This window comes from Neurospora hispaniola (assembly GCF_033458365.1).
Source record: "Neurospora hispaniola strain FGSC 10403 chromosome Unknown B0T23scaffold_9, whole genome shotgun sequence".
Lineage (NCBI taxonomy): Eukaryota > Fungi > Ascomycota > Sordariomycetes > Sordariales > Sordariaceae > Neurospora > Neurospora hispaniola.
The window spans coordinates 1,711,780-1,733,879 of record NW_026944414.1 but is presented as its reverse complement, the minus strand read 5'-3'; the positions used below and the strand labels follow the sequence as shown (position 1 = coordinate 1,733,879).

The 22,100-nt window shown below is 46.6% G+C and overlaps 7 protein-coding genes and 1 non-coding gene across 8 annotated transcripts; 5 read left to right on the top strand and 3 right to left on the bottom strand.

The window, feature by feature from the left end:
• Positions 1-797: 797 nt before the first annotated feature.
• On the top strand, positions 798-1,277 carry B0T23DRAFT_325400 (uncharacterized protein; the record flags this gene model as incomplete). The annotated part of the gene is made up of 1 exon (XM_062835506.1): positions 798-1,277. The coding sequence occupies one exon, from the start codon at positions 798-800 to the stop codon at positions 1,275-1,277; it is 480 nt and encodes a 159-aa protein (XP_062688948.1).
• Positions 1,278-2,484: 1,207 nt separating this feature from the next.
• On the top strand, positions 2,485-4,649 carry B0T23DRAFT_389747 (Metallo-dependent phosphatase-like protein). Its single transcript, XM_062837829.1, has 2 exons — positions 2,485-2,989; positions 3,053-4,649. The coding sequence occupies exons 1-2, from the start codon at positions 2,845-2,847 to the stop codon at positions 4,417-4,419; spliced, it is 1,512 nt and encodes a 503-aa protein (XP_062688947.1). The 5' UTR covers positions 2,485-2,844; the 3' UTR covers positions 4,420-4,649.
• Positions 4,650-4,716: 67 nt separating this feature from the next.
• On the top strand, positions 4,717-5,745 carry B0T23DRAFT_389745 (uncharacterized protein). The gene has a single exon (XM_062837828.1). It carries the CDS (start codon positions 4,974-4,976, stop codon positions 5,382-5,384), a length of 411 nt encoding a protein of 136 aa, XP_062688946.1. The 5' UTR covers positions 4,717-4,973; the 3' UTR covers positions 5,385-5,745.
• Positions 5,746-7,213, top strand: B0T23DRAFT_389742 (major facilitator superfamily domain-containing protein). The gene is made up of 2 exons (XM_062837827.1): positions 5,746-6,535; positions 6,600-7,213. The coding sequence occupies exons 1-2, from the start codon at positions 5,767-5,769 to the stop codon at positions 6,860-6,862; spliced, it is 1,032 nt and encodes a 343-aa protein (XP_062688945.1). The 5' UTR covers positions 5,746-5,766; the 3' UTR covers positions 6,863-7,213.
• An 867-nt stretch (positions 7,214-8,080) lies between these two features.
• On the top strand, positions 8,081-10,322 carry B0T23DRAFT_326003 (uncharacterized protein; the record flags this gene model as incomplete). Its single annotated transcript, XM_062835540.1, has 5 exons — positions 8,081-8,183; positions 8,257-8,334; positions 8,694-8,968; positions 9,057-9,400; positions 9,509-10,322. 5 exons carry the CDS (start codon positions 8,081-8,083, stop codon positions 10,320-10,322), a joined length of 1,614 nt encoding a protein of 537 aa, XP_062688944.1.
• Positions 10,323-11,066: 744 nt separating this feature from the next.
• Positions 11,067-12,558, bottom strand: B0T23DRAFT_389714 (uncharacterized protein). Its single transcript, XM_062837826.1, has one exon. It carries the CDS (start codon positions 12,137-12,139, stop codon positions 11,249-11,251), a length of 891 nt encoding a protein of 296 aa, XP_062688943.1. The 5' UTR covers positions 12,140-12,558; the 3' UTR covers positions 11,067-11,248.
• Positions 12,559-13,397: 839 nt separating this feature from the next.
• Positions 13,398-13,493, bottom strand: B0T23DRAFT_t364. The gene has a single exon. It is a non-coding gene; the product is annotated as a tRNA-Glu (tRNA).
• A 641-nt stretch (positions 13,494-14,134) lies between these two features.
• On the bottom strand, positions 14,135-16,494 carry B0T23DRAFT_408228 (glycosyl hydrolase family 7-domain-containing protein; the record flags this gene model as incomplete). Its single annotated transcript, XM_062839276.1, has 4 exons — positions 14,135-15,005; positions 15,065-15,356; positions 15,417-16,016; positions 16,338-16,494. The coding sequence occupies 4 exons, from the start codon at positions 16,492-16,494 to the stop codon at positions 14,135-14,137; spliced, it is 1,920 nt and encodes a 639-aa protein (XP_062688942.1).
• Between the last annotated feature and the right edge of the window lie 5,606 nt (positions 16,495-22,100).

Sequence of the window (22,100 nt, the reverse complement as noted above, 5' to 3'; positions counted from 1 at the left end):
GAGGATATCACCACTGGACCCTGGATCTCGCCGCCGATGTGGACTTTGCAAGGCTCGAGCAGGCATGTAGAGATCTAGCCAATCACTTCGATATTCTCCGCAGTGTCTTCATCCCAGTAGCAACAAAGGATAACGGGAAGTTCTGGCAAGTTATCCTGCGCGAACACACACCAGCGTGCAACACCATCGATGTCGGCGACACAAAGGACCTCCCACAAGTTTTGAATGCGGTCTGTGCCGAAGATCTCGCCCGACCTCGTAGGCTCGGTCGCTTCTTCATCCGCTTCATCGCCATCAAACACATGTCCTCCTCCGGCTCTCACAAGCTCATCTTCCGCATTTCCCACGCCTACGTCGACGGCTTCAGCTGGTCGCAAATCCTCCATGCCCTCTCATCTTTCTACCTCAACGTCGAGCCGAAGTCAGTTATCCCAATCCCATCAGCCACCCCTTCCTTCGCAGACTACATCGCCTTCCGCGAGTCGCGCAAGCAGGAAAGCCTACCCTACTGGTCCAACCGCCTCCAAGGCTGGAGCTACCCTTCTAATTTGTGCCGCCGGAGGAAGGGCATCACTCGGTCCATCAACAATCGTCTTTCCCTTTGCCACACCATTTCCCTCCCTTCTTCTATCTCGCCAAATGATGGAGATGATGAAATCTCACCAGCAACCCACTTCTACGCCTCCTTCGCCTTTGCGCTCTCCCGGTTTTTCGGCGCACGCAAACTCCTCTTCGGCCGCCTCGTGACCGGCCGATGTGCGCTTCCCGCGGCACTACAAAACGTGGTCGGACCTACCATGACGGAACTCCCCGTCTGCGTCTTTGTCTCGGGTCACGACACCTTGAGTAGCGTCGCTAAGCGGCTGAAGGAGCAATTCATTGAGGACTCGAACTACGAAGCGGCGGGAATGAGGGAGATTATTACAGGCGCTACAGACTGGGACTGGGAAGGGGTAGAAGGGGAGAAGGAAAAGGATTTTGGGTGGAGGACTGCTTATCAGCAGGAGAATGAAACCGGCAGTAGTAGTGATGAGGAGGAAGGGGATGGGTTTGGGTTATTCGAGAAGGGTAGAGTAGGGTTCTATGAGGAGATGCCGGCTAGAGAGAGACCAGAGGTATATGCCACGCCAGATAGAAAGAGTGGGATGTTAGTTTTAGGGTTTGAGGGTAGTAAGGAGTGGGCGAGGGGGATAGGGATTGGAAAAGAAGGAGTGAGAAGGTTTTTGGAGGTTTTGGGATGTGTTTTGGGTGGTGATTTGGGTCCTCACGTGAGGTAAGTAGTGAATTAGGCTGGATGGAGGAAAGTGTATATCGGGTCGAAATTGTCTTTTGGTTTTTCGCAAAAACATTTTGTTGGGTTCTTTTGTTACTTCCTGACTAGCTTTCTTGCTTTGATTTTGTTTTGGTAGAAAGCAGGCGCGGGACTTGACAATGGTCCAGATGCGGGTATCGCCAAAACAAGAGGGAAAAAAAAGAATAAATTGATAGAAAAATAAAAAATAAAAAATTGATTTAAAAATAAAAAAAAAATTTATTAAGAAAAAAATTAAAAAGAAATAAAAATAAAAGAGACAAAGAGAGAGAAAGAAGAGAAAGGACAGAGAGGCTTGAGTCTACAGTACAGCATTCGTGGATGGTACGCAGCAGACGAACCGGCAGACACAATGAATATCCAGCACGTGGATAAGGTTAGTAACATCGTGAACCTCGACATCCCGCGCATGCAAGTCGACCGATATGACGCGCAAAGCACACCCAACGCTCCACAAAGATTCTCCTTTCATAAATCGGCCATGGTCAATCCGATTCCGCAAAAGGAAGGTCGAAATTTGCTTTATAGTCATAGATTAGTATATCCCCATCGGATGCCTGTGCCGGTTGAAAATGTTGCTATGTAATCCAGAAACCCAAGCCCTTCCAAGCACGTTGACAAACAAGCAAGTGCGAGACGTTCAACGGTCTACACGAAATTACTAAACCCTGTCAACATACCATCACGCTATCACAACTACTAAAGGTTCCGAATGGAACGTAGAACATGGACCGTAAAGCCGTGGTGGACTCCAGCGAGGGACGTATAAGGTGATGATCATGAACTGCAGCTCCCTCCAAAATTACCGAGGTTCACCGATCTTGGTTTTATAAATCGACAAAAGTTGACACGCATCCGGATCGTACGAAATACCGAACCGTTCTCGTAGAAAAAGAAAAGAGCAATCATACCTATCCCGAAGCTGCACAAGCCCCTGTTGTTCCCTTCGCTTCCAGTTTTTGTGTGGTGGTGATAGTTAAGCTCTTAACGTACCTTACACTCCAAGATCGCTACTGATCTAATCAGTCCCCTGCCAAACCGTTTAGCGCTAACTATTCCGCCAATCATCTTACACGGATTTGCCTTGAATCGGCACAACTGCTGTCGAATGGCCAACCACGTGCGGAGGTGTTTGGCTGTAGTGTACACTACACCACCATAGGTTCGCCAACCACCCTTCAACGATCGATTTAACCGATGTGACGGGATGTGGTACCATGGAGTAAGTGGTTCGAGAGTTGTTCGCTGCTACGACTGCGACGCTGCCATTGACCCCTGGCCCTTGGCCTTGACCCCTGAAGCTGTTTCGGAGAGCTCACGCTCGAGAGTGGGTGGATGATAGTGTGATGCTACTATTGCCAGGTACGAAACGCGCATCATATCCAGTAGAAGCGAGGGGACGGGACAAATGCAGGCAATGATAAACTGGAGAGCCCCCTTCGTCTTGATCGTTCTGGTCCGGATCTCTGTGTTTCTTCCTGGACGTGGGTAGTTTCATTGCCAACGGACACGGCGTCGGCATCACGATCATCATGATGAACACCCTCACCATTCTTACCTTGGTCAAGGGACTTCCCTTGTTGGCTCTGGGTGTGGCAGCGGGAGCGACATATCCTCCGATTCCCGCCGACCTGACCACACCCGTCCAGCACCGCATCGCCATCAACAGCCCGACGTGTGAGTGACCTTTTTTCCCATCATAGAGCAAGACCCGAAGGAACTGACATCAAGGCCCAACAGCCGTCCGCATCGCCTGGAACACGTACAAGCAGCTCAGCCAGCCGTGCGTCCAATACGGCACATCGCCATCCTCCCTCGGCTCCCAATCCTGCTCTACGTCGTCCATCACCTACCCGACATCGCGCACATGGGCCAACGTGGTCACCATCAACGACCTCACACCCGCCACCACGTACTACTACAAAATCGTCTCTACCAATTCCACGGTCGAGACCTTTACCAGCCCACGCCTACCGGGCGACAAGACGCCTTTCAACATCAGCATCGTCATCGACCTTGGTGTCTACGGCAAAGACGGATTCACGATTGAGCAGGATCAGAGCAAGCGAGACCTGATCCCGTCCATCGATCCGTCGCTCAACCACACCACCATCGGCCGGCTGCGCGACAACATCGACAAGTACGATTTCATCGTGCACCCAGGTGACATTGGCTACGCCGACGACTGGATCCTCAAAGCACACAACTGGCTCGACGGCAAGGACGGCTACCAAGCCATCACCGAGACCTTCTTTGACCAGCTGGCGCCCATCGCCGCGCGGAAACCCTACATGGCCAGCCCCGGTAACCACGAAGCTGCGTGCCAAGAGGTGCCCAAAACCAGCGGCTTGTGCCCTTCGGGCCAAAAGAATTTCACCGACTTCATCAACCGCTTCGGTCTCGTCCTGCCGACCGCTTTCAGCTCTACGTCGCCCGACTCGGCAGCAAAGGTCAACGCCAACAAAGCTCGCATCCTCGCCAACCCGCCCTTTTGGTACTCATTCGAGTACGGCATGGCGCACATTGTCATGATCGACACGGAAACCGACTTTGAAGACGCGCCCGACCAACCGGGGGGATCGGCGAATCTCAACGGGGGTCCCTTTGGCTCGTACCTCCGCCAGCAGCTGGACTTTTTGGAAGCTGACCTTGCCTCGGTCGACAGGTCCGTTACCCCCTGGGTTGTCGTGGCGGGCCACAGGCCATGGTACACCACGGGCTCGGGCGACGATTGCCAGCCGTGCAAAAAGGCGTTTGAGCCGCTATTTTACAAGTATGGAGTTGACTTGGGCGTGTTTGGGCATGTGCATAACAGCCAGAGGTTTGCGCCGGTGGTGAATGATACCGCGGACCCGGCGGGCATGGAGAATCCCAAGGCACCCATGTATATCGTGGCGGGCGGCGCGGGAAATGTGGAAGGGCTGACCAAGGTTGGAAAGAATGTGTCGACGAATCGGTTCGCGTATGATGACGCGTTCAGCTATGCGACGGTGAATTTCTTGGATGAGCAACGGATGCAGGTGGACTTTATCAACAGCGAGACGGGTGCGATTCTGGATCGGTCGGTGCTGTTTAAGAAGCATGATCAGAAATTCGTTGTGCAGTGAGTTGTCTGGTTGGTCGATTTTCTCTGTTCGGTATCGCGTTTATCCGGTTAGGTAGACTTTGCAGTATTTGGGTCGCAGTAATCTCAAGAGATTCACTCAATGAAGATGGACAGTTCGAAAAAGTGAAGACGCAACCAATTCCCGGAACATCACCGCCTAGAACAACAGTTAGAAGCAACTGCCGCGTTCGGCCGCTCCCCTCGGGCCCCTTCCCCCGCACAGCAACCCCCTGCAAGCTGCAGTGCCCTTGACAACCCCAACCCCCTAAACCCCCCACGGATCTCCCCAACCCGCCAACAACGTCAGTCATCTCTTCCTTTCCACTTTACTCTTGATCTCGGAAGACGTGATGCTGTGCTTCACCAGTTCTGCAGTGACAACGTTGCTCCCCTCACGGAGTTGGCACGTTAACGAAAGGACCTGGAGTAGGTATCTGGAGTTGGGCGGGTTTCCTTTTCCTTTTCTCCCTCGTCCTCTCAGTCGTCCCTCTCGATTCGACCTCCTGAAACTACCCGAAACATTTGGAATAATTCGAGAATCACTCAGTGATTTCAATGTCTCGGCATCAAAATGGTCAGCAGCTGGAAGCTACCTCAACACATATTCCGATTCATTGTCTTTCAAGCAGAGAAGGGTCTTTGACAGCCAACACCAACGATAATGATCCCCGCCTAAAGGAACAGGAAGGCGAAAAGCCCCCGGTGTTGGATACGCATGGAGATGCTCAGTCATCAGGGATATCACTGCCTCAATTCGCCCAGGTAGACGGCGTTGATGAGAGTACATCAACGCTTGATGGAGTTCCATGGAAAAGCCGGCTCTCTACACTCTGGCACTGGAAACCCAAAGCGGCTAGGTATGACCCCGACAACCCTCCCAAGTTTACAATATGGATGAACATCCTGTTCGGGTTTGTGAGTGGTGTCCTCCATGTCAGCCAGTCGAATGTTTCGGATCGTCACTAACACCTCCTCCCACCCAGGCATCATGCTTCACCGTATCCAACCTGTACTACAACCAAGCCGTCCTAAACAAGATGGCAGAGACTTTCGATGTCACCTTTGAAAAGGCCTCGTCGGTAGCCACGCTGATGCAAGCCGGCTATTGCAGCGGTTTGCTGTTCATCTGTCCGCTTGGTGACATCTTTCCCCGCCGACCATTCATACTTGGGTTGATTGCCTTTACCGCAACCCTGGTACGCCTCCCCTATCTTCCCCGTCCTTGATTCAAATGTCACTAACATCGTCTGGGTTCAATCAGTGGATCCCCCTCTGTCTAACAACCTCCTTTCCCTCCTTCGCCGCCATCTCCTTCCTCTGCGGCGCCAGCACCGTCACCCCGCAACTCATGCTCCCCCTAGTCGGCGATCTTGCGCCCCCCGCCCGCCGCGCCTCTTCGCTAGCCGTCATCGTCTCCGGCCTCTCGCTCGGCGTCCTTCTCGCCCGCACCTTGGCCGGCGTGCTAGCCAGCTTTACCTCCTGGCGCAACATCTACTGGTTCGGCTTAGGCGTGCAATGGCTCGTCTTTGCACTGCTCTACATCTGGATGCCTGATTACCCCTCCAAAAACCCTGACACAAAGTTCAACTATTTCATACTGCCGTGGCAGATTGCGCAACTGCTGGCCACCGAACCGTTGCTCTTACAGGCGGCGCTGGTGGCCTTCCTGCACAGCGGTATTTTCACGAGTTACTGGACGACGCTGAGTTTCCTGCTGGGCAGTCCGCCGTACGAGTACTCGTCAATGGTGATTGGGTTGTTCGGGTTGATTGGCGTGGTGGTGATTGTGTGCGCGCCGATTTACTCGCGGCTCATAATCGATCGGTTGGTGCCGCTGGTGTCTGCGATCATGGGCCTGGTGGTCGAGACGGTGGGTGTGGTGGTGGGCACGTCGGTCGGCAGCTTTAACGTCGCGGGCCCCGTGGTGCAGGCTATTCTGATTGATTTGGGCGGACAGTTTACGCAGATCGCGATGAGAAGTTCGATTTATGGCATTCAGCCGTTGGCGAGAAACCGGGTCAATACGGCGTACATGGTGGTCAGCTTCGCTGGGCAGTTGACGGGGACGGCGGTGGGGAATAGGCTTTATGCTCAGGGTGGGTGGGTGTACAGTGGTGCTTGTGGGAGTAAGTGTCAACTGTCTGGGAACGTGTGCTTGGATAGAGAGAGAGAGATGCTAACAGGAAATAGTTGCCTTTGGCGGGTTTGCGTTGATTATCTGCCTTGTCAGAGGACCAAGAGAAAAAGGGTGGGTTGGCTGGTCAGGGGGTTGGACTTGCCGAAGAGAGGACTTAGCGCCGAAGAAGAGTGAGATGATAACGGAACAGGCACTCGAGGAAGCCGGTGCAGTTGGTGAAGGCGGCGAAGCCGTTCGACGTGACGTTGAATGCGTCAGTGCATCCAATGGTGGGAACGTCACAAGTGATGGCAAGACGCAACAATGAGCGTTCGGTTTCATCTGGGCTGTTGGCCGAGTTGGCCATATAGGGCAAATACCCGAAGCACAAATACCATTTATCACTACAAATAACGATATCACAGACACTTAGCGGTGGCTTGTCTATGCATAGGAGGAGGTGTTGACAGGGGTTTGGATGACTCGGCTACACCTCGGCCGGGATACGAATGTTAGTTAGGGTGAGTACGTCGATCATACAGAAAGTCGGCAAACAGAGGTTAGCGGCCGGGCACAAACGATTGGCTGGGTTCCATTGTTTGGCCCACCTGGCCCACATTGCGTTGTCCATCTTCTCTCTGTTGCTCCACCATCGCCTCGCATGGGTTTTTCATCGCACACGCATGTCTCGTCGATCCTCGGTTTTTCCGTTGTCCAGATTGATGATACACACATAGCGCTACATTCAAGGCATATATAAGGCAAGTCAAGATACCCTCATGCTTTGCAGCGAAGGACGGAAGCATGCTGTAAGACCCGCTGTGGCTGATCCCATACCTAGTGTACCTTTGAACACTGAGGCCTTTCTCCCCAGACGGATAGGTCTCATCAACATCCGACCATGCAAAAGGTAAGGCATTTTAGGTGTTGTACAGATGAAGGCATGTTTCAGCACGGCCTACTCAAAGTCTTGATGGGGGGGATATGCGCAAAAGTATACTTGGGAGCTTCTGGGCGCCAAGCTTTCCCTTTTACTGCGTACATCCATTGACGGATTGTAGATCAATGCTGGAAAGTTTGTTGGCGTATTACAAGCCCCACATCATTCAATAAGGGGGTTGCAAGCTTGGACATAGGTATCTACGAGTTCTTGAGAAAGAGTTGGTTGACAGACAATTCAGATAGTTCATACACACACACACGCTTTATTTTCACCAGCCTGGTTGCCCAAATCACTCGAACCACCTAGAATCAACACCTATTACCTGCTATAATTGATAAATTACAAGGCATCTACAGATCCCCTCCGCCCCCCTTGTCGAAAACTGCTTACAACTACCGCGCTAACGAACTTTCCAGGGGTGAACTGTAGACTAAAGGGGTAAAGAAAGCTTGGTGCTCCAGAAGCCCCCCCAAGTACCTCCTTTACACGGTATATCACCACCGCTTTGCAAGTTTCGCGATTATCTCTCTTTTTACACTCTCATTACGAACCCGCTTATTCGACTAATCTTTGAGATTACAAACAGCATACCTTCCTTCAAGCATGGAGCCACTCATTGTCGACCAAGTTGGCATCACCTGGAACCCAGGCGTTCACCGACGTTTTCCATGGCTAGGAGTCATCCCGTTGATCTTGAGTATATGCTGTGAGCACACAATTGAACCTGAGCCGATCTGAATCCAGCACCCGCCACTCACAACCTTTCCTTGTACGTGTAGGTACAGGACTCGCCATTGGAGTCGTTCTTGCGAGCAGTGGTCAGCCAGAGGCGGACTGGTCTGGACACAAGCAACCAGGTGTGCTCTTGGCCTACACCTCAACTCTTGCAAACGCCTTAACTGGGCTTGCTTTCGCTCAAGCGACCGTGGTTTTCTTCTGGACACAGGCTGTGCAGCCAATGCCAGTTAAGTATCTTCTTTCTGTTTTTTTTTCATCAAACCCATACTTACCTTGCTAACACAGTAGCTAGGTCAGCAACCTGCACTATAACTGGGCAAGCTCTTCGAGCGTCATAGGAGCTTTCAGATCACTTTGTCGCAAAAAAGCCTTCCGAGCAAGTATAGGTGAGGTCTTGGTCTTCCCAATCACCACCAACAAGCTTGGACTTGCGGTGGATATTGAATGCTGTCTTTCCGTCCATAGCTAACCATTCAAGTAGTGACTATCATTGTGACTATTACGAGCTTCCTGCGCGGTCCTCTGATGCAAAGAGCCTCCTTTGTCCAGATCGTGGATGTGTCTCATAACGGTACTGTTGATCTTCAAGTAAAGCATGATATCAGCGATACTTGGGGAGGTACGGTAGACGGGCGGGACACCAGAAACGTCATGTTCACTTCAGAATTTGCACAAGTAACCCGGGATTTCCAAGCTAAAGCCCCCATTCACATTGAAGGGGCCTCGTGTGAGAATTGCACGTTGACTGTCAAGGTGATATCTATATCTATGCCCAGTTCTTGTTAATAACATGCCGTGTGTTGGTAATATTGAAGGCTGACTTCTACTCATGGCGGATTAGGCCTTCGGGTTCGATGTTGATCACTGTGAAGAGCTGACTTCTTCACCAACAAACTATAACCTTACGGTTGACCTGGCGACCATCGGAAACGTATCACGCATCTTCGAGTCCGCGATCGATGTCTGGTTTGAACATCGATCCTTTACCGCGCTCAACATTTCCACAAAACGTAAAGCGCACTCGGACGGTGGTGATGAAGCGTATCCACAGGCATGTTCCGGCAAGCTAGTAGGCCAAACTTGCATCCTTGTACCCTCCGTAGTGGCGTACAACATCTCTATTACGGGAGGACACGCATCCTTCCAAACAGACAGCTGGAAAGATGATCGCGTTGTGGAGCATATGTACGTCAGTCAATCATGCACCCAGACTTACCCTCCATTCCTTGTGAGACTCACCGTTATTCTTTGTGTGGTTGGAATAGCTAACGAAACGTGGTACCCGTCTTCAAGAAATTTAACATGGCCCTTATCGGGTGCAGGTTCGGGTATAACTATCCTTCCTCTCCAGGTCGTTGGATCAACCCTCTTCAACTCAATCGCCGAGGTGTGGTGGTCAGGCGCAGTGGGCTGGGCAACAAAGGCCGACGGACTTACAGCCAACTTATACACGGGAAACTGGTCCGCGGCTCGGTCTCCATGCCATCAATTCTATCTAGACCCCATGGATGACATAATCAACAGCTATCGCGAACTGGCATTCCGCATGTCTGTCCACGCAGCCAATAACCCTGGGCATGACCCCCTGGGCGTCCCGCTCCCACGTGAAGAACAAAAGGGGATTCCGTATACAAGTCACCTCACACAAGTCCAGTACGCCGCCAATATCCCGGAACTGCTCCTCGCAGTAGCCGTCAGCCTCGCCGGACCGGTGGCTACCATGGTACTGCTTTGGGGTTGGTGGAGGCTAGGCAAGAGTTTCTCCATGAGTCCACTGGAACTCGCTTATGCGTTCAGTTCTCCTCCCGAAAAAGGGCCCTACGGAAAGTCATCGCTAACACTGTTATCGGAGTCGAAAAGTGACCTGGGTTACAATGGCGGCGGCGGCGGCGGCGTTACTACTACTACGCAACAGGAGAACGAAGCAGGTGGAATGGGTGGTCTCTTTGTAGATTGCGACAGGACCGCTTCAGCTGGTGAACTGGCTGATCACTTCCGCAACAAAGGGAAGGGCTCTGGAGGAGGAGGAGGAGAGCCAAAGATACAATATGGTGTTGTGAACGGCGAAGGGGGTCGTTTTTCTTTTGCTGTTGTAGAGGGCTTGTGATTGGGCGCTGCTGCTCATGAGCTGAAGGAAGGGAGTTTGTTGCAGTGAGTAATTTTTGAAGCCACATGTATCGATACCGTTGCATGTTAGTTATTATGGTAGATGGTCACGGCTCGAGATGCTGATGAATTTGGCAGGTTTGCAGGATTTGGATCCATGTTGGCGCGCTGAGGTTTTTGCGTTCACGGTTGTATCCTTAAGGCAAGTTGAGCAAATTACCAGGAGTGACCCGCAACAGCATTAGTTCTCAGCGGGCAAACCCGCATGATACAGGTGCGACTGTCGACTTTGCAAGTGACAATTTTTCTGTTTAAACAAGAGAAAAGAAGGAGCATAGGTACTTAGGGTGACCATGTTCGTTTGGCATATTGACAATGCCTTTCCTTCTTTATGATAGTCTCAATGGAAGGAAATTTACTACGGTTATAGCGGCTACTAATATTAGGACGAGAGAAGAAAAGGAGAAGTAGCCTGGCTAGTAGTTAGGTTGGTGACGACCGGCGAATCCTAGGTGTTGTATGTTGTTTAATTTTTTTCTCTTTTCGATTTTTTTCTTGTTTCTCTTGTGAGTTCCTTCTGGTCCCCCGTATAATATAAGGTACCTCTACCTATATAGGGCTGAGTACTCTTTCCCTTGGAACTTTTACCGGACAAACTGGCGAACCTAAGAAACGAGCAGGAGAAACAAAGAAGGAATAAAGGGAACTCGAGAGAAGATACAGGCCAACGGAACGGCAGATCCACAAAAAAAAAAGAAAAAAAGAAAAAAAAAAAGAAACACACAGCCAACAATCGACCCACCAGATCCGACTCAAATCCCATAACCCTCCACGGTCTACAGTCAACTTCCAAGTCAACCAACTCATTACTTCCAATCCAATCCATTATTTCCACTTCCACTTCCACTTCCAACTCCAAAGTCTACTTTAGTAAGTAACTGTCAACGCCTTCCCCAGATACTTCTCCCCATCATCACCAACCACCAGCCTCTCAAAGATCCAAACCCCGGTATCCTCTCTGGAAATCGTATACCCAACCACCCTTTCGCCCTCCAGCTTTTTTCTTCGCAAATCTTCCACTCCAATCCTGACTTTTTCCAGCCCAATTTCTGGCCCATCAGTCAACATACTAGGCCTAACCACCGTCCATCTCTCTTCGTCACTCTCTACAAAAACGCTCTCCATAGCCCTCTTGTCCTTGAGGGGGTTTCTGAGAAGGAGCGCATAGAGCGGGTAGAGAGGGAGGGGGTAATCCCTGTGGACGGTAGAGGCGCCGGCGGCGCTGAGGGTGATTATGTAGGGTTGTTTTCTCTTTGCTTCCCCTTCCCTGCTTGAAGAGCTGTTTCCACAAACCGAAGCTTTGTTGGGGACATGGAGGGAAGCCCGGCGGACTTGGTCCAGCGCGGAAAGCAGCGCACGAGCACCAGTTTCGCAGACGTGCGGATCGTCGATGCCTAGCTTCTTCAGATCAGGTTTGCCGCCGATGGAAGTGATCACGATATCGACCAGCGTCGTTCGGTCGGAGGGATGGGTGAGAAGCGGAACAAGGTCGGAAGAGGAGTGGGCGTTGCCTTGGATGATGCGTAGCGAAGGGGAGGAGAGCTCGGTTGGTGTGAGGAGGGATTGGAGGCGGGAGAGAGAACAGGCGAGGACGGTTATGGTGAGGGATGGATGGTTTAGTGGCTGGTTTGGCTGGCTGGAAGAGTTGGAAGAGTTGGAAGAGGCGAGACACCTGCGAAGGGTTGCGAGGGCGATACCGCCTGTGGCGGAGATGAAGAGGATTGATTTGCTGGTTTGAGTGGAGGTGGAGGTGGACATTGTAGTTGAGAGACGAGTGTTGTTGGAGGGAACTGAGGGTTGGAGATAAATGTTGGACTTGACTTGAAGTGTGTGTTCTGGGATATTGTGCTCGGGGTGTGTTGCGAGGGCAATAAAGGATGATGAGATGAAGCTGCTGCGATGAAGAAAAGAAGTGTCTTCTTCAACTTTCCTTCGAGTTGACCGTGGGTTTATATCAAAAACCCAGACTGACTTCAACCACCTGTTCTATCTTCTCGGAGCGGAGCAACACTGTTACCACCTCTCCTCCCTATTAAAGCTACCACCACTAGATCCTCAGCCCTCCATTCCCAAAGCGGTTCAGGTAAACTCATAATCAAAAAACACTGTCACCCTCCCCCACATATCTAATAGGCTAAGGGGTGACAGTATTTTCTGACTGTCACTGTACGTACGCCAAATACAGGGCTTGGATCGAGTTAAAGTTGAAGCCATCGCCCAACTCTCAACACCTCTACGACACAAGAGTCTGGAGTTCTCCCGATGAACTCCACCGGGCTACAAGTGGCGTTTTTCTCGCCCTCTGATTTGTTCAGTACCAAGCCACACGGTCGTGACAGTCGCAGAGACGGAGGAGAAAAGAGCCGAGTACTTTGTGCCAAGAACGCCCTGTTAGTAATACACGCCCGCTTACGGTTGTCTCAGGCTGTAATGGGAGGATGGGGAGTTAACAGGCTTGGCAACGGTTAGCGTTCTTGGTGGTATCGCTTTGCTCTTTCTCGGAGCTCAGCTGGAGGCGGTAGTGGGTGGGATGGAAGGTGACGCTTTGGCGAATTGAGAGAGGCAGTGAAATACGTTCAAGCTTTAGAAGATCAGTATATATTCCTTATAAAACTTATGAATCTTTTTTTTTTTCCTTTTTTTTTTTTTTTTTTTTTTTTTTTTTTTTTTTTGTTTGTTTGTTTTTCTGAGCGTGTTAGAAACGAACGTTTAGGGGTGCGAGTAACCCTTTACTAAGGTGAAAAGTGGAAAAAACATATAAAACTTGGGATTCGCTGGTCGTCACCGACGTTAGTTCCTTCTGGTCCCCCGCATGACACTACCTCTAGTTATCTGGAGCTGGATGCTGTTTCCCTGAGTAATTTTCACGAACTAACTCGCGAAACTTGGGAAAGGAGCAAAGGGGTAATAAAGAAGAGTAAGAAAAGAACTCGAGAGAAAACACCAAGCGAACAAAATGGCAGAAAAAAAAAAGATGCTAAAAAAGAGGAAGTACATGATGAGTTGATCGTTATCACTCGGATACCGGGAGTCGAACCCGGGGCTGTTGAGAAGGCAGACACTTTCTGTGGGAAAGTGAGAGTCAACGATGTTACCGCTACACCATACCCGATTTTACAAGTATGGATTTCCTTCCTTGGTTGTTCAGAGGATCCGGAAGTTGGCTTGATAAAAGCACGACAAAATTTTTGTTGTTGTGGAGCTGTGGAGAGGGACCCATTCAGGGTTTTGAGAGAAGCCTCGCGTGCCTGGGTGTGGCCTGCAAATTATGACCAATGGTCTTACATCAATAGCACGGTGGATATGTTTGCCGGCCGGGATCTCTTGAGAAAGAACAATGAATATTTTAAACTATCTTCAACTGTGTTGTTTTGTCGTTGTCATACTACGAATGTCATGCTCTTATAGTGTGTCAACCGAAAGTAGTATGAAAAAAACATCGATTGTATTGCAAACGTCACAAGACAAAGGGCAACAAGTATATGAACAGATGGTCAAATATATAATGTCAATGATCCAAAGGTCATTGAGGCGGAGCTATGTACAAGATGATAGAAGAATGCAATACACGTAATATGTACTTGAAGTTGAGGTACTGTGGAACCCTCTGTTTTGCGTCTGCCCATTATCATTTCTCAAACGTTAATCCTTTTGACGCCCTGGTTATCCCGATCATTTTTGTTCGCAGTCGAGGTTCACCATGCTGCCGATAATAACTGGCCGATCAAAAGGTTACCCATGCAGGCTAGTGATTTACACGCACTGGGAGTAATAGTCGTTGATCTTTTGGCAAGTGTAAGGGCTCTGGCAAGTGGTGGGGCCAGAGAAGCCGATACCACCGCACTGAGCCCAGTGAGCAGCACCGGTGCCGCTGGGGTTGGAGGCAGTAGAGGTGGAAGAAGGCTTAGCAGTGGAGGTGACGGGCTTGACGGAACTCGAGGGGTTGGAAGGAGGGGTGCCGGAAGAGCCGCCGCTAAAGGTAGAGCCGATGGGGCCGAACTTGATGTTGGAGAAGATGACCTTGGAGTTGGGAGCATTGGCCTCGACCTCAGCGGGGACACCCGAGGTGGTAGGGCACTCGCCACGGTAAGCACCGGGGCTGCCACCCTCGACAGGGTAGGTGGAGTCGAGCCAGAGCATGTTGGCGGCATGGTCGTCCCAGATGGACATGACGAGGACCATGGGCTTGGCAAGGGCCTTGCCCATCTGCTTCAGGCCACCCTTCTTGTTGAAGTCATCGATGTCGCCGAAAGCAGTCTTCTGAGCATTGCAGAAAGACTGGGTGATGGAGTTGCCAGAAACTCCATCAATGTTGGACTGAGAGTTCTCAATGACTTTGCCGTTCTGGACGTAGAAGCGCTTGATCTCAGCAAGATCGCCAGCGGAGTCCTTGATGAACTGAGTGACAACGGTGAACTTGGAGCTGGTATCGACAGTTTTGCCCTCACCGTAGAAGGTGGTGTTGCCCATGCGGTAGCTGTTGAAGTCGCAACCATCGGCATCGCAAGTACCGCCATAGCGGTCGTCGGAATAGGTACCACCGCAGGAGTCACCCTCGCACATGTGCTGTTCGATGGTAGTGCAAGGGTGCGGGGTGAACGCTGTAGAGACCTTGTTCGCTTCCCTTGGGTGGGAGTCAGTTACCTGTGATACTGATGGTGAAAGAGGAATGGGCAAACGAACCAGATATCCATCTCAGAGCAGCAAGTACCGTGGTTACCAATACCAGCGTTAGCATCGTTGGTGGAGGGGGTCCAGCCCTCAACGTTGGCGACACCGTTGATGTACTTGAGATCACGGGGGCACTGAGCGTCGCAGTAACCGGTACCGTACTTGGCACCAGCCTTGTTGTTGGTGTACTTGGCCTTGCCACCATCAAGATCCATGGAGACGAAGTAGAGGGCGCCGTTAAGACCGCAGCCGGTGCCGGACACATCGACATCGAAGGTGAACTCGTTGCCGAGGAGCTCGAAGCCTAGGCGCAGTGTCTGTTAGCCTCTAGGTTTTCAAGGGATGGGGAGAGATGAGCACGAACCCTGGTAGGCATCGGCACCGTTCATAAGGTAAGTACGGGAACCAATGTTGGTCGAGTACGAGCCCTTGGTGACGAACTGGAGGCTGAGCGAGTTGCCGCTGGTCTGAATACCATAGGTAGAAGAGTACTCAGCACCATCAACGCAGCACTTGGTCGCGCAATCGGTGTTGGTGCTGCAGAGGGAGGTGTCCCACTTGTTGCCGCTGTAGCAGTTGGTGCTACCGGAAGTAATGTGAGTCCAGCGCCAGTTGGCATCAACAGTGATGGATCCGGCGACGTTGGTGCATCCGGAGGAAGTGCACTTGGACCAGTTGAGGGAGGGATGGGTTTCGGCAGTGAGAGAGCAAGCAGCCTGGGCGTTGGCAGAGGCCACAAGGGCCGCAAGGGCAGCGAACTTGGCGAGCATGGTGAGGATGAGGCTGAACGGCGTGCTTGAGGATGATGATTGCGAGATCGAACTAAAGGAGTCTGAAGAGGTGCCGAATCCCCAGATTATATAGATGTTGATGCCTCGTAGAGCACCCCATGGTTCGTTTGCCACGCCAGTTTCGTGAAGGCGTGCCAGGCTCCGAGGTGCGGTCGGCTTTGCGGGAGGATTGCCTGGCCGGATTTCGACAAGGTCAGTAGATCAGAGGGAAAGGCGACCAAGGACATTGTGAGTTCGGCTCACGGCCCGTCACAACCACGATCCTCAAGCGGAAGTGTCGCTCCCATCTCCCGAGCTGGCCTCCAGGCGTGTGGAGGATCTCAGCGCGCGCGCCAGGCTTTGCGAAGGTCCTTAGCGTGCGTAGTCTCACGTTAAGGGAAACGGGGCCGGCGGCATAATCATCTTGGCTTGCGAAGGGGGGCAAGCGCGAGGCCGAAGCCGGTGGATGGGGATGATGGGTTGGTCTCTGGACCACGAGACATGCGGACAGACACTTTGTCGACGTTGCAACGGCGTCGTCTTGGCCTTGGTTTTGGCGGCGCTAACTTCCCCAGGTCCCCAGAACCGCACCTGAAATGAGCCGATTAAGGTTGGGTATAGCAGACAGAGGCGAGTGCTGTTGATTGGAGGGTCCGCGATAGCCTCTGCCATGCTTGATGCGGATGGGGTTTTCGGAGAACGACGCCCCGAGCCGCACCAAAACGGATGGCAGTCTGATTTTAGCTCGACCGTTTCCAGTTTCCACACCAGCGGACCGCATCCATGGAAAGCGGAGCCCAGGACCGATCGGGTGCCCTTGGGGCGACTATAGAGCCACCACTATTCTCGCCTGACTAGTGCTATGTGCTGGGCGCTGCGTGTTTCCGAAAAGCCGTCGAGGTTGAGCTGGCAGCTTTCAAGTTCTTTTGGAGTCTGGCCATGCTTGATTTGGCCCAAACGGGATGTGAGGGGATGTCGGTTGCCCGTGACTGTTGACTGCTGTCCCTCAGGTTAGCCCCTGTTCGACTCTAGAGTACTGGAAAAAGCATTAGCAAAAGGCAGCCGGATCAGCAGACTTTTTTGGTGATAACTACCTCACTTGGACCGTCCGATTCAAGTTGGTGATCATCAGTTGTTCTCGAAATGGTGATGTTTGGTCTCGGCTCCGCACTCCCCCAGCCAAACACGGAACCCCAGGTTCCTTCCCGTCTCTCGCAGCCAGTGATCGGCAGGGGCCGAAAAGGGAATAGCTTCCCCGCACCCGCTCGTGTGTGTGCTGACTGCTGGGCACTTGACACTGCGCCCAGAGCCGATCTGTGGTTGTTGTTGGCTACACGACGCGCGTATGTAGAATGTACTCGATTGAAATGCATAGAGGTATGTTCATGCGCATGGAATGTTGTTCATCGTGCCCTGGTCGGTATTAGGTATCCAGAAGACAAAATGAGACGTACCTTTTGAATCCACCCACACCAAGCGCAAGTCAGACCCACGCACGCTGGCGCGTGCGTAAGGCGTAATGTGGCTATTCTCGTGCACTAACTACTATAAAGGGTTAAGATTTAAAAATCCAGTCTTTTTCATTTTTGGAAATATATGACACGTTTGTTTTATCTTCGCGTTTTTGAAAATTTTCGTATAGTGGATAGACGTATTAGGTAATAAGGAATGAAGATAAAATAAGAGTAGTAATAAGGGATAAGGATAAGATAAAGGGGGTAGTAAAGGATAAAAATAAGTTTTTGAAAAAAATAAGAGGTAAAGAGAGTTTCGGAAATTAGGGTAGGAGGAATATATAGATAAGATAAGTAATAATATTTTATAATAGGTATAGTATAGTAGTTGATATATTGGCTGTTTGATGTTAAGGTTGTGGGTTCGATTTAGTTTGTGGTTTTTTTTTTCTTTTCTTTTTTTAGAAATTAAGACTTTTATTATCCTAGAACTATATATATATATATATTTTATAATATAAATACTTCTTTATACTCTTTTTTTTCTTAGAATATATAAAATATATTAAAGACAATTATAAAAGTATATAATTTGAATTATATAGATAATAATAAAAAATAATTTAAAAAGTTTTTATAAAAAGAGAACTTTTCTTTTTTATTTTTATTTACTTTCAATTTTAACTACTTAGTTTTACATATAAGTTTCATAAAAACTTACTAATATTTTATATATTTAATTCTACTACTTAATATATAAGTTAACTATTATGTTATTTATATATTAACTAACTTTGTTAAGAAAAACTACTTTATCTACCTTATATTTAAATTAACTATTATACTACTTATATATATATAAAAAGTTAACTAATTTAACCGAGAGAAAGTACTTTACCTACCCTGTATTCAAATTAATTATTATACTACTTATATATATAAAAAAAGCTAGCCAATTTAGTTGAAAGAAAGTACCTTACCTACCCTATATTACCTACCCTATATTTAAATTAACTATTATACTATATAAGAAAAGCTGGCTAATTTGGCCGAGAGAAAGTGCCTTACCTACCCTGCATTTAAATTAATTATTATACTACTTATATATATATAAAAAGCTAACTAACTTAGTCGAAAGAAAGTACCTTACCTACCTTGTATTTAAATTAACTATTATACTACTTATATATATAAAAAAAGCTGGCCAACTTGGCCGAAAGAAAGTACTTTACCTACCCTATATTACCTACCCTGCATTTAAATTAACTATTATACTATATAAGAAAAGCTGGCCAATTTGGCCGAGAGAAAGTGTCTTACCTACCCTGTATTTAAATTAATTACTATACTATATAAGAAAAGCTAGCTAATTTGGCTAAGAGAAAGTGCCTTACTTACTTTATATTTAAATTAACTATTATATTATTTATATATATAAGAAAAGCTAGCTAATTTAGCCGAGAGAAAGTGTCTTACCTACTTTGTATTTAAATTAACTACTATACTATATAAGAAAAGCTAGCTAATTTGGTTAAAAGAAAGTGCCTTACCTACCCTGCATTCCCTACCCTGTATTTAAATGAATTATTATACTACTTATATATATAAGAAAAGTTAGTTAATTTAGCCGAGAGAAAGTGCCTTACCTACCCTATATTCCCTACCCTATATTTAAATAAACTATTATACTACTTATATATATAAGAAAAGCTAGCCAATTTAGCCAAGAGAAAGTACCTTACCTACCCTATATTCGAAATTAGTATTTTATTTACTAATAAAAGTAGTTAATATAGTTAAAGAAATAGTTTTTTACTTACTTAATATTTATTTTAAAAAAGTTCTATAGTAGGGTTGAGTTTGGTAGTTGTAAATCGATTTTTAAAATTTCCTATACTAAATAATTTTACGGGAATTGAAAAGTCGTAATTTAGCTTATTTACTTATACCTTCCCTAAACCTAAAGTTGTAGGGTATATAAGAGAAGGTAAAAGCGACCGGTTAAAGTAAGAGTAATTAATTAAGGTAAGAGCAATTAATTAAAGTAGGTACGACCGGGTATAGGGTCGTATAGTAGGATTTTTATAGAGGGTTATACGCTTATAACCGTCTACGATTATATATAGGGGGGTTCTTATAAAGGGTTATATACTTGTAGCTAGGTCTACGACTATATATAGGGTTATATAGTAGGATTCTTATAGAGGGTTATATACTTATAACCGGGTTTACAATTATATATAGGGTTATTTAGTAGGATTCTTATAGAGGGTTATATGCCTATAGCTGGGTTTGCGACCGTGTATAGGGTTGTTTAGTAGGATTTTTATAGAAGGTTATATACCTATAACTAGGTTTGTAATTGTATATAGGGTTATTTAATAGGATTTTTATAGAGGGTTATACGTTTATAACTGTTTACAATTATATATAGGGGGGTTTTTATAAAGGGTTATATACTTATAGCTAGGTTTACAATTATATATAGGGTTGTTTAGTAGGATTTTTATAGAAGGTTATACGCTTATAACTATTTACAATTATATATAGAGGGGTTTTTATAGAGGGTTATTATAAGATAAACGGCTTGCAGGCATGCAAAATAATATAATTATTATTATTCTAACTAAAAATCTAACTACGTCGAAGCTTTCCCTAAGTTGGGTTTTATACCCTGCCTAGGTCCGCTAGCATATCTTACCTACCGGTTATTAATCGTCCCAACTAAGGTAGGGTTAACGTCTTATAATACCCCCTCCCTAATTAATAATTATTATAATTATTATATTAAGTATATATAAAAATTAAAAAATAGTCGGGGTACACAACTAACAGCCTTACCTAGTATTGTAGTAGAATAAAAAGAAAGAAGACTATAAAATAGTAGTATAGGTAGTAAACGGTTCGAACCAATCTAGAGTTACCTATTAGTTAATTTACGATTCCTCCTTAATAGAGATTTATTATCGTTTTAGTTAGTCTCGGTCTACCCCATATAGTTAAAAATTAAAGAGAAAGAAAGGAAATAAGAAAAATAATTACAACGTTAAATATATAGTATAAACCCCCATTTATTAATACCCGGCGGGTATTAATCTTCTAATAAGAATTTCTATTCGTCTATATTATCTTTAGGCGTATTTTAACGAATTGTTAATTCGTTATAACTATTATTATAAGCGATAAGGGCGCTTTCTATATTAATAGGTTTCTTAAACCCGCCCTACGGGCCTTCCTTAATATATACAAATCGCTACAATCCCTAATAATAAATATTACAAACGTATTATTTACTATTAACAGGGCTAATTGTGTTATCTAATTTAAAAAGGTAGAGGTTGTCCCAAACGGCTTTTATTACCTATAGTAATTAGAATATTAGCTCTAGTATTAGTTACTAGAAGGATCTAACTACGGCTGCCCTAATGTTTATTTATATATTTAATCCATCTAGGGCACTAGTAGGTATATTATAAACTAACCTAAAAAATTAAGTATAGTAATAATTCGACGCTTATAATATAATTATAGTACCTTCTAAATTATTATACTTTATAAATAGAGTATTATATTAATTAAATTATTCGGTTATCCTAGTTATTATTATATCGAATCTTTCCGTAACCTTATTAAACTTAGTAGTTATTATGTCCAATTATTCCTAAAATACTTCGCGTTTTTTCTATTTCTTAATTAATCCTTCGGCGGGAATTTCGGCTGTACGCTTAGGGATAATTAAGGTAGCGGTAATCAGTTATTTAAATACGTTAAGGGCGAATAAATTCAGTAGGATTTATATAAAGACGGTTAGGAGGTTAACCGGCATATTAATATTGTAGTTACTATTATCTATAATAATAATTATTTAATTAGCGTCGGGTATAAATATAATAATTAACAGTATAACTATTATAATTAAGGGCGTAGCGGTAGTAGTCAATAATATAGTTAAAATAATCGGGAGCGTGGCGGTAGTAGTCGACAATGTAGTTTAGGCGATATTGGCTAGTAGATTTAGCTAGTACTATCTAAGCTAATTACGGTATAGTTCGGAGACATTTATATATTAGTTATTAAGGAGCCCTATGTTTTTTATATATATTGTTATTACTCTATATACTTTGAGTTTCAATTCATTTCGGCCAATAATTACGTAGGGCCTACGTTCGTTTAATAATTTAACTACCTTGTTAATAATATAGTTAAATATTCGTCTTATAGTTTCCTAGACGGGGGTGATTATTCCGCCGTCCTATAGTACGATAATTATAGATAGATTTAACTAGTAGAAACGTTCACTATCTTTACGGATTATCGAATCTAATCCTACATTTCTTATACGCGTATATTAATTTACCTTCTTATTAGGATTGATAGTGGCGATAGTAAAGTATACGGCTTTTATTATTATATAATTAATTGCGTAAAAGCCTTTAATAATTGTAATTACCTTATTAATACCTCTAGCCTTGGTAATTATATTAAAAGTTTAATAATTACGGTTATAATAATTATTATTGGAAATACGCCTATAAACGCTATACTTATTTAATACTGTTATAACGTTGGCCTTTTTATTGTTCGAAAGTACGTTACCGATTGTTTGCTCTATATAATGAATTAGAGTATTATTAGTGCCCGCGGCTTTAGGTTTATTAATACGTTTATTAGAAGGTAGTTTATCTTAGATAGGGCCGGCTTTGTTTTATACCGCTATAAGGTAGGCGATTAGATTGGTATACGTTGCGTTATAAGCGGTTAAGGCTATGGTAATAGTAGGTTGAAATATAATTAATTGGGTGTTAATTTGAGGTGTATAGCGTT

Excerpts from the sequence above, each read along its gene's own strand:
- B0T23DRAFT_389745 (XM_062837828.1), top strand. The coding sequence starts at position 4,974 with ATGTCTCGGCATCAAAATGGTCAGCAGCTGGAAGCTACCTCAACACAT.
- B0T23DRAFT_389714 (XM_062837826.1), bottom strand. The coding sequence starts at position 12,139 with ATGTCCACCTCCACCTCCACTCAAACCAGCAAATCAATCCTCTTCATC.
- B0T23DRAFT_389742 (XM_062837827.1), top strand. The coding sequence starts at position 5,767 with ATGCTCCCCCTAGTCGGCGATCTTGCGCCCCCCGCCCGCCGCGCCTCT. Across the intron at positions 6,536-6,599 it reads TGGGTGGGTGTACAGTGGTG|AGGAAATAGTTGCCTTTGGC; the intron begins CTTGTGGGAGTA and ends AGAGATGCTAAC.
- B0T23DRAFT_389747 (XM_062837829.1), top strand. The coding sequence starts at position 2,845 with ATGATGAACACCCTCACCATTCTTACCTTGGTCAAGGGACTTCCCTTG. Across the intron at positions 2,990-3,052 it reads CGCCATCAACAGCCCGACGT|CCGTCCGCATCGCCTGGAAC; the intron begins GTGAGTGACCTT and ends AAGGCCCAACAG.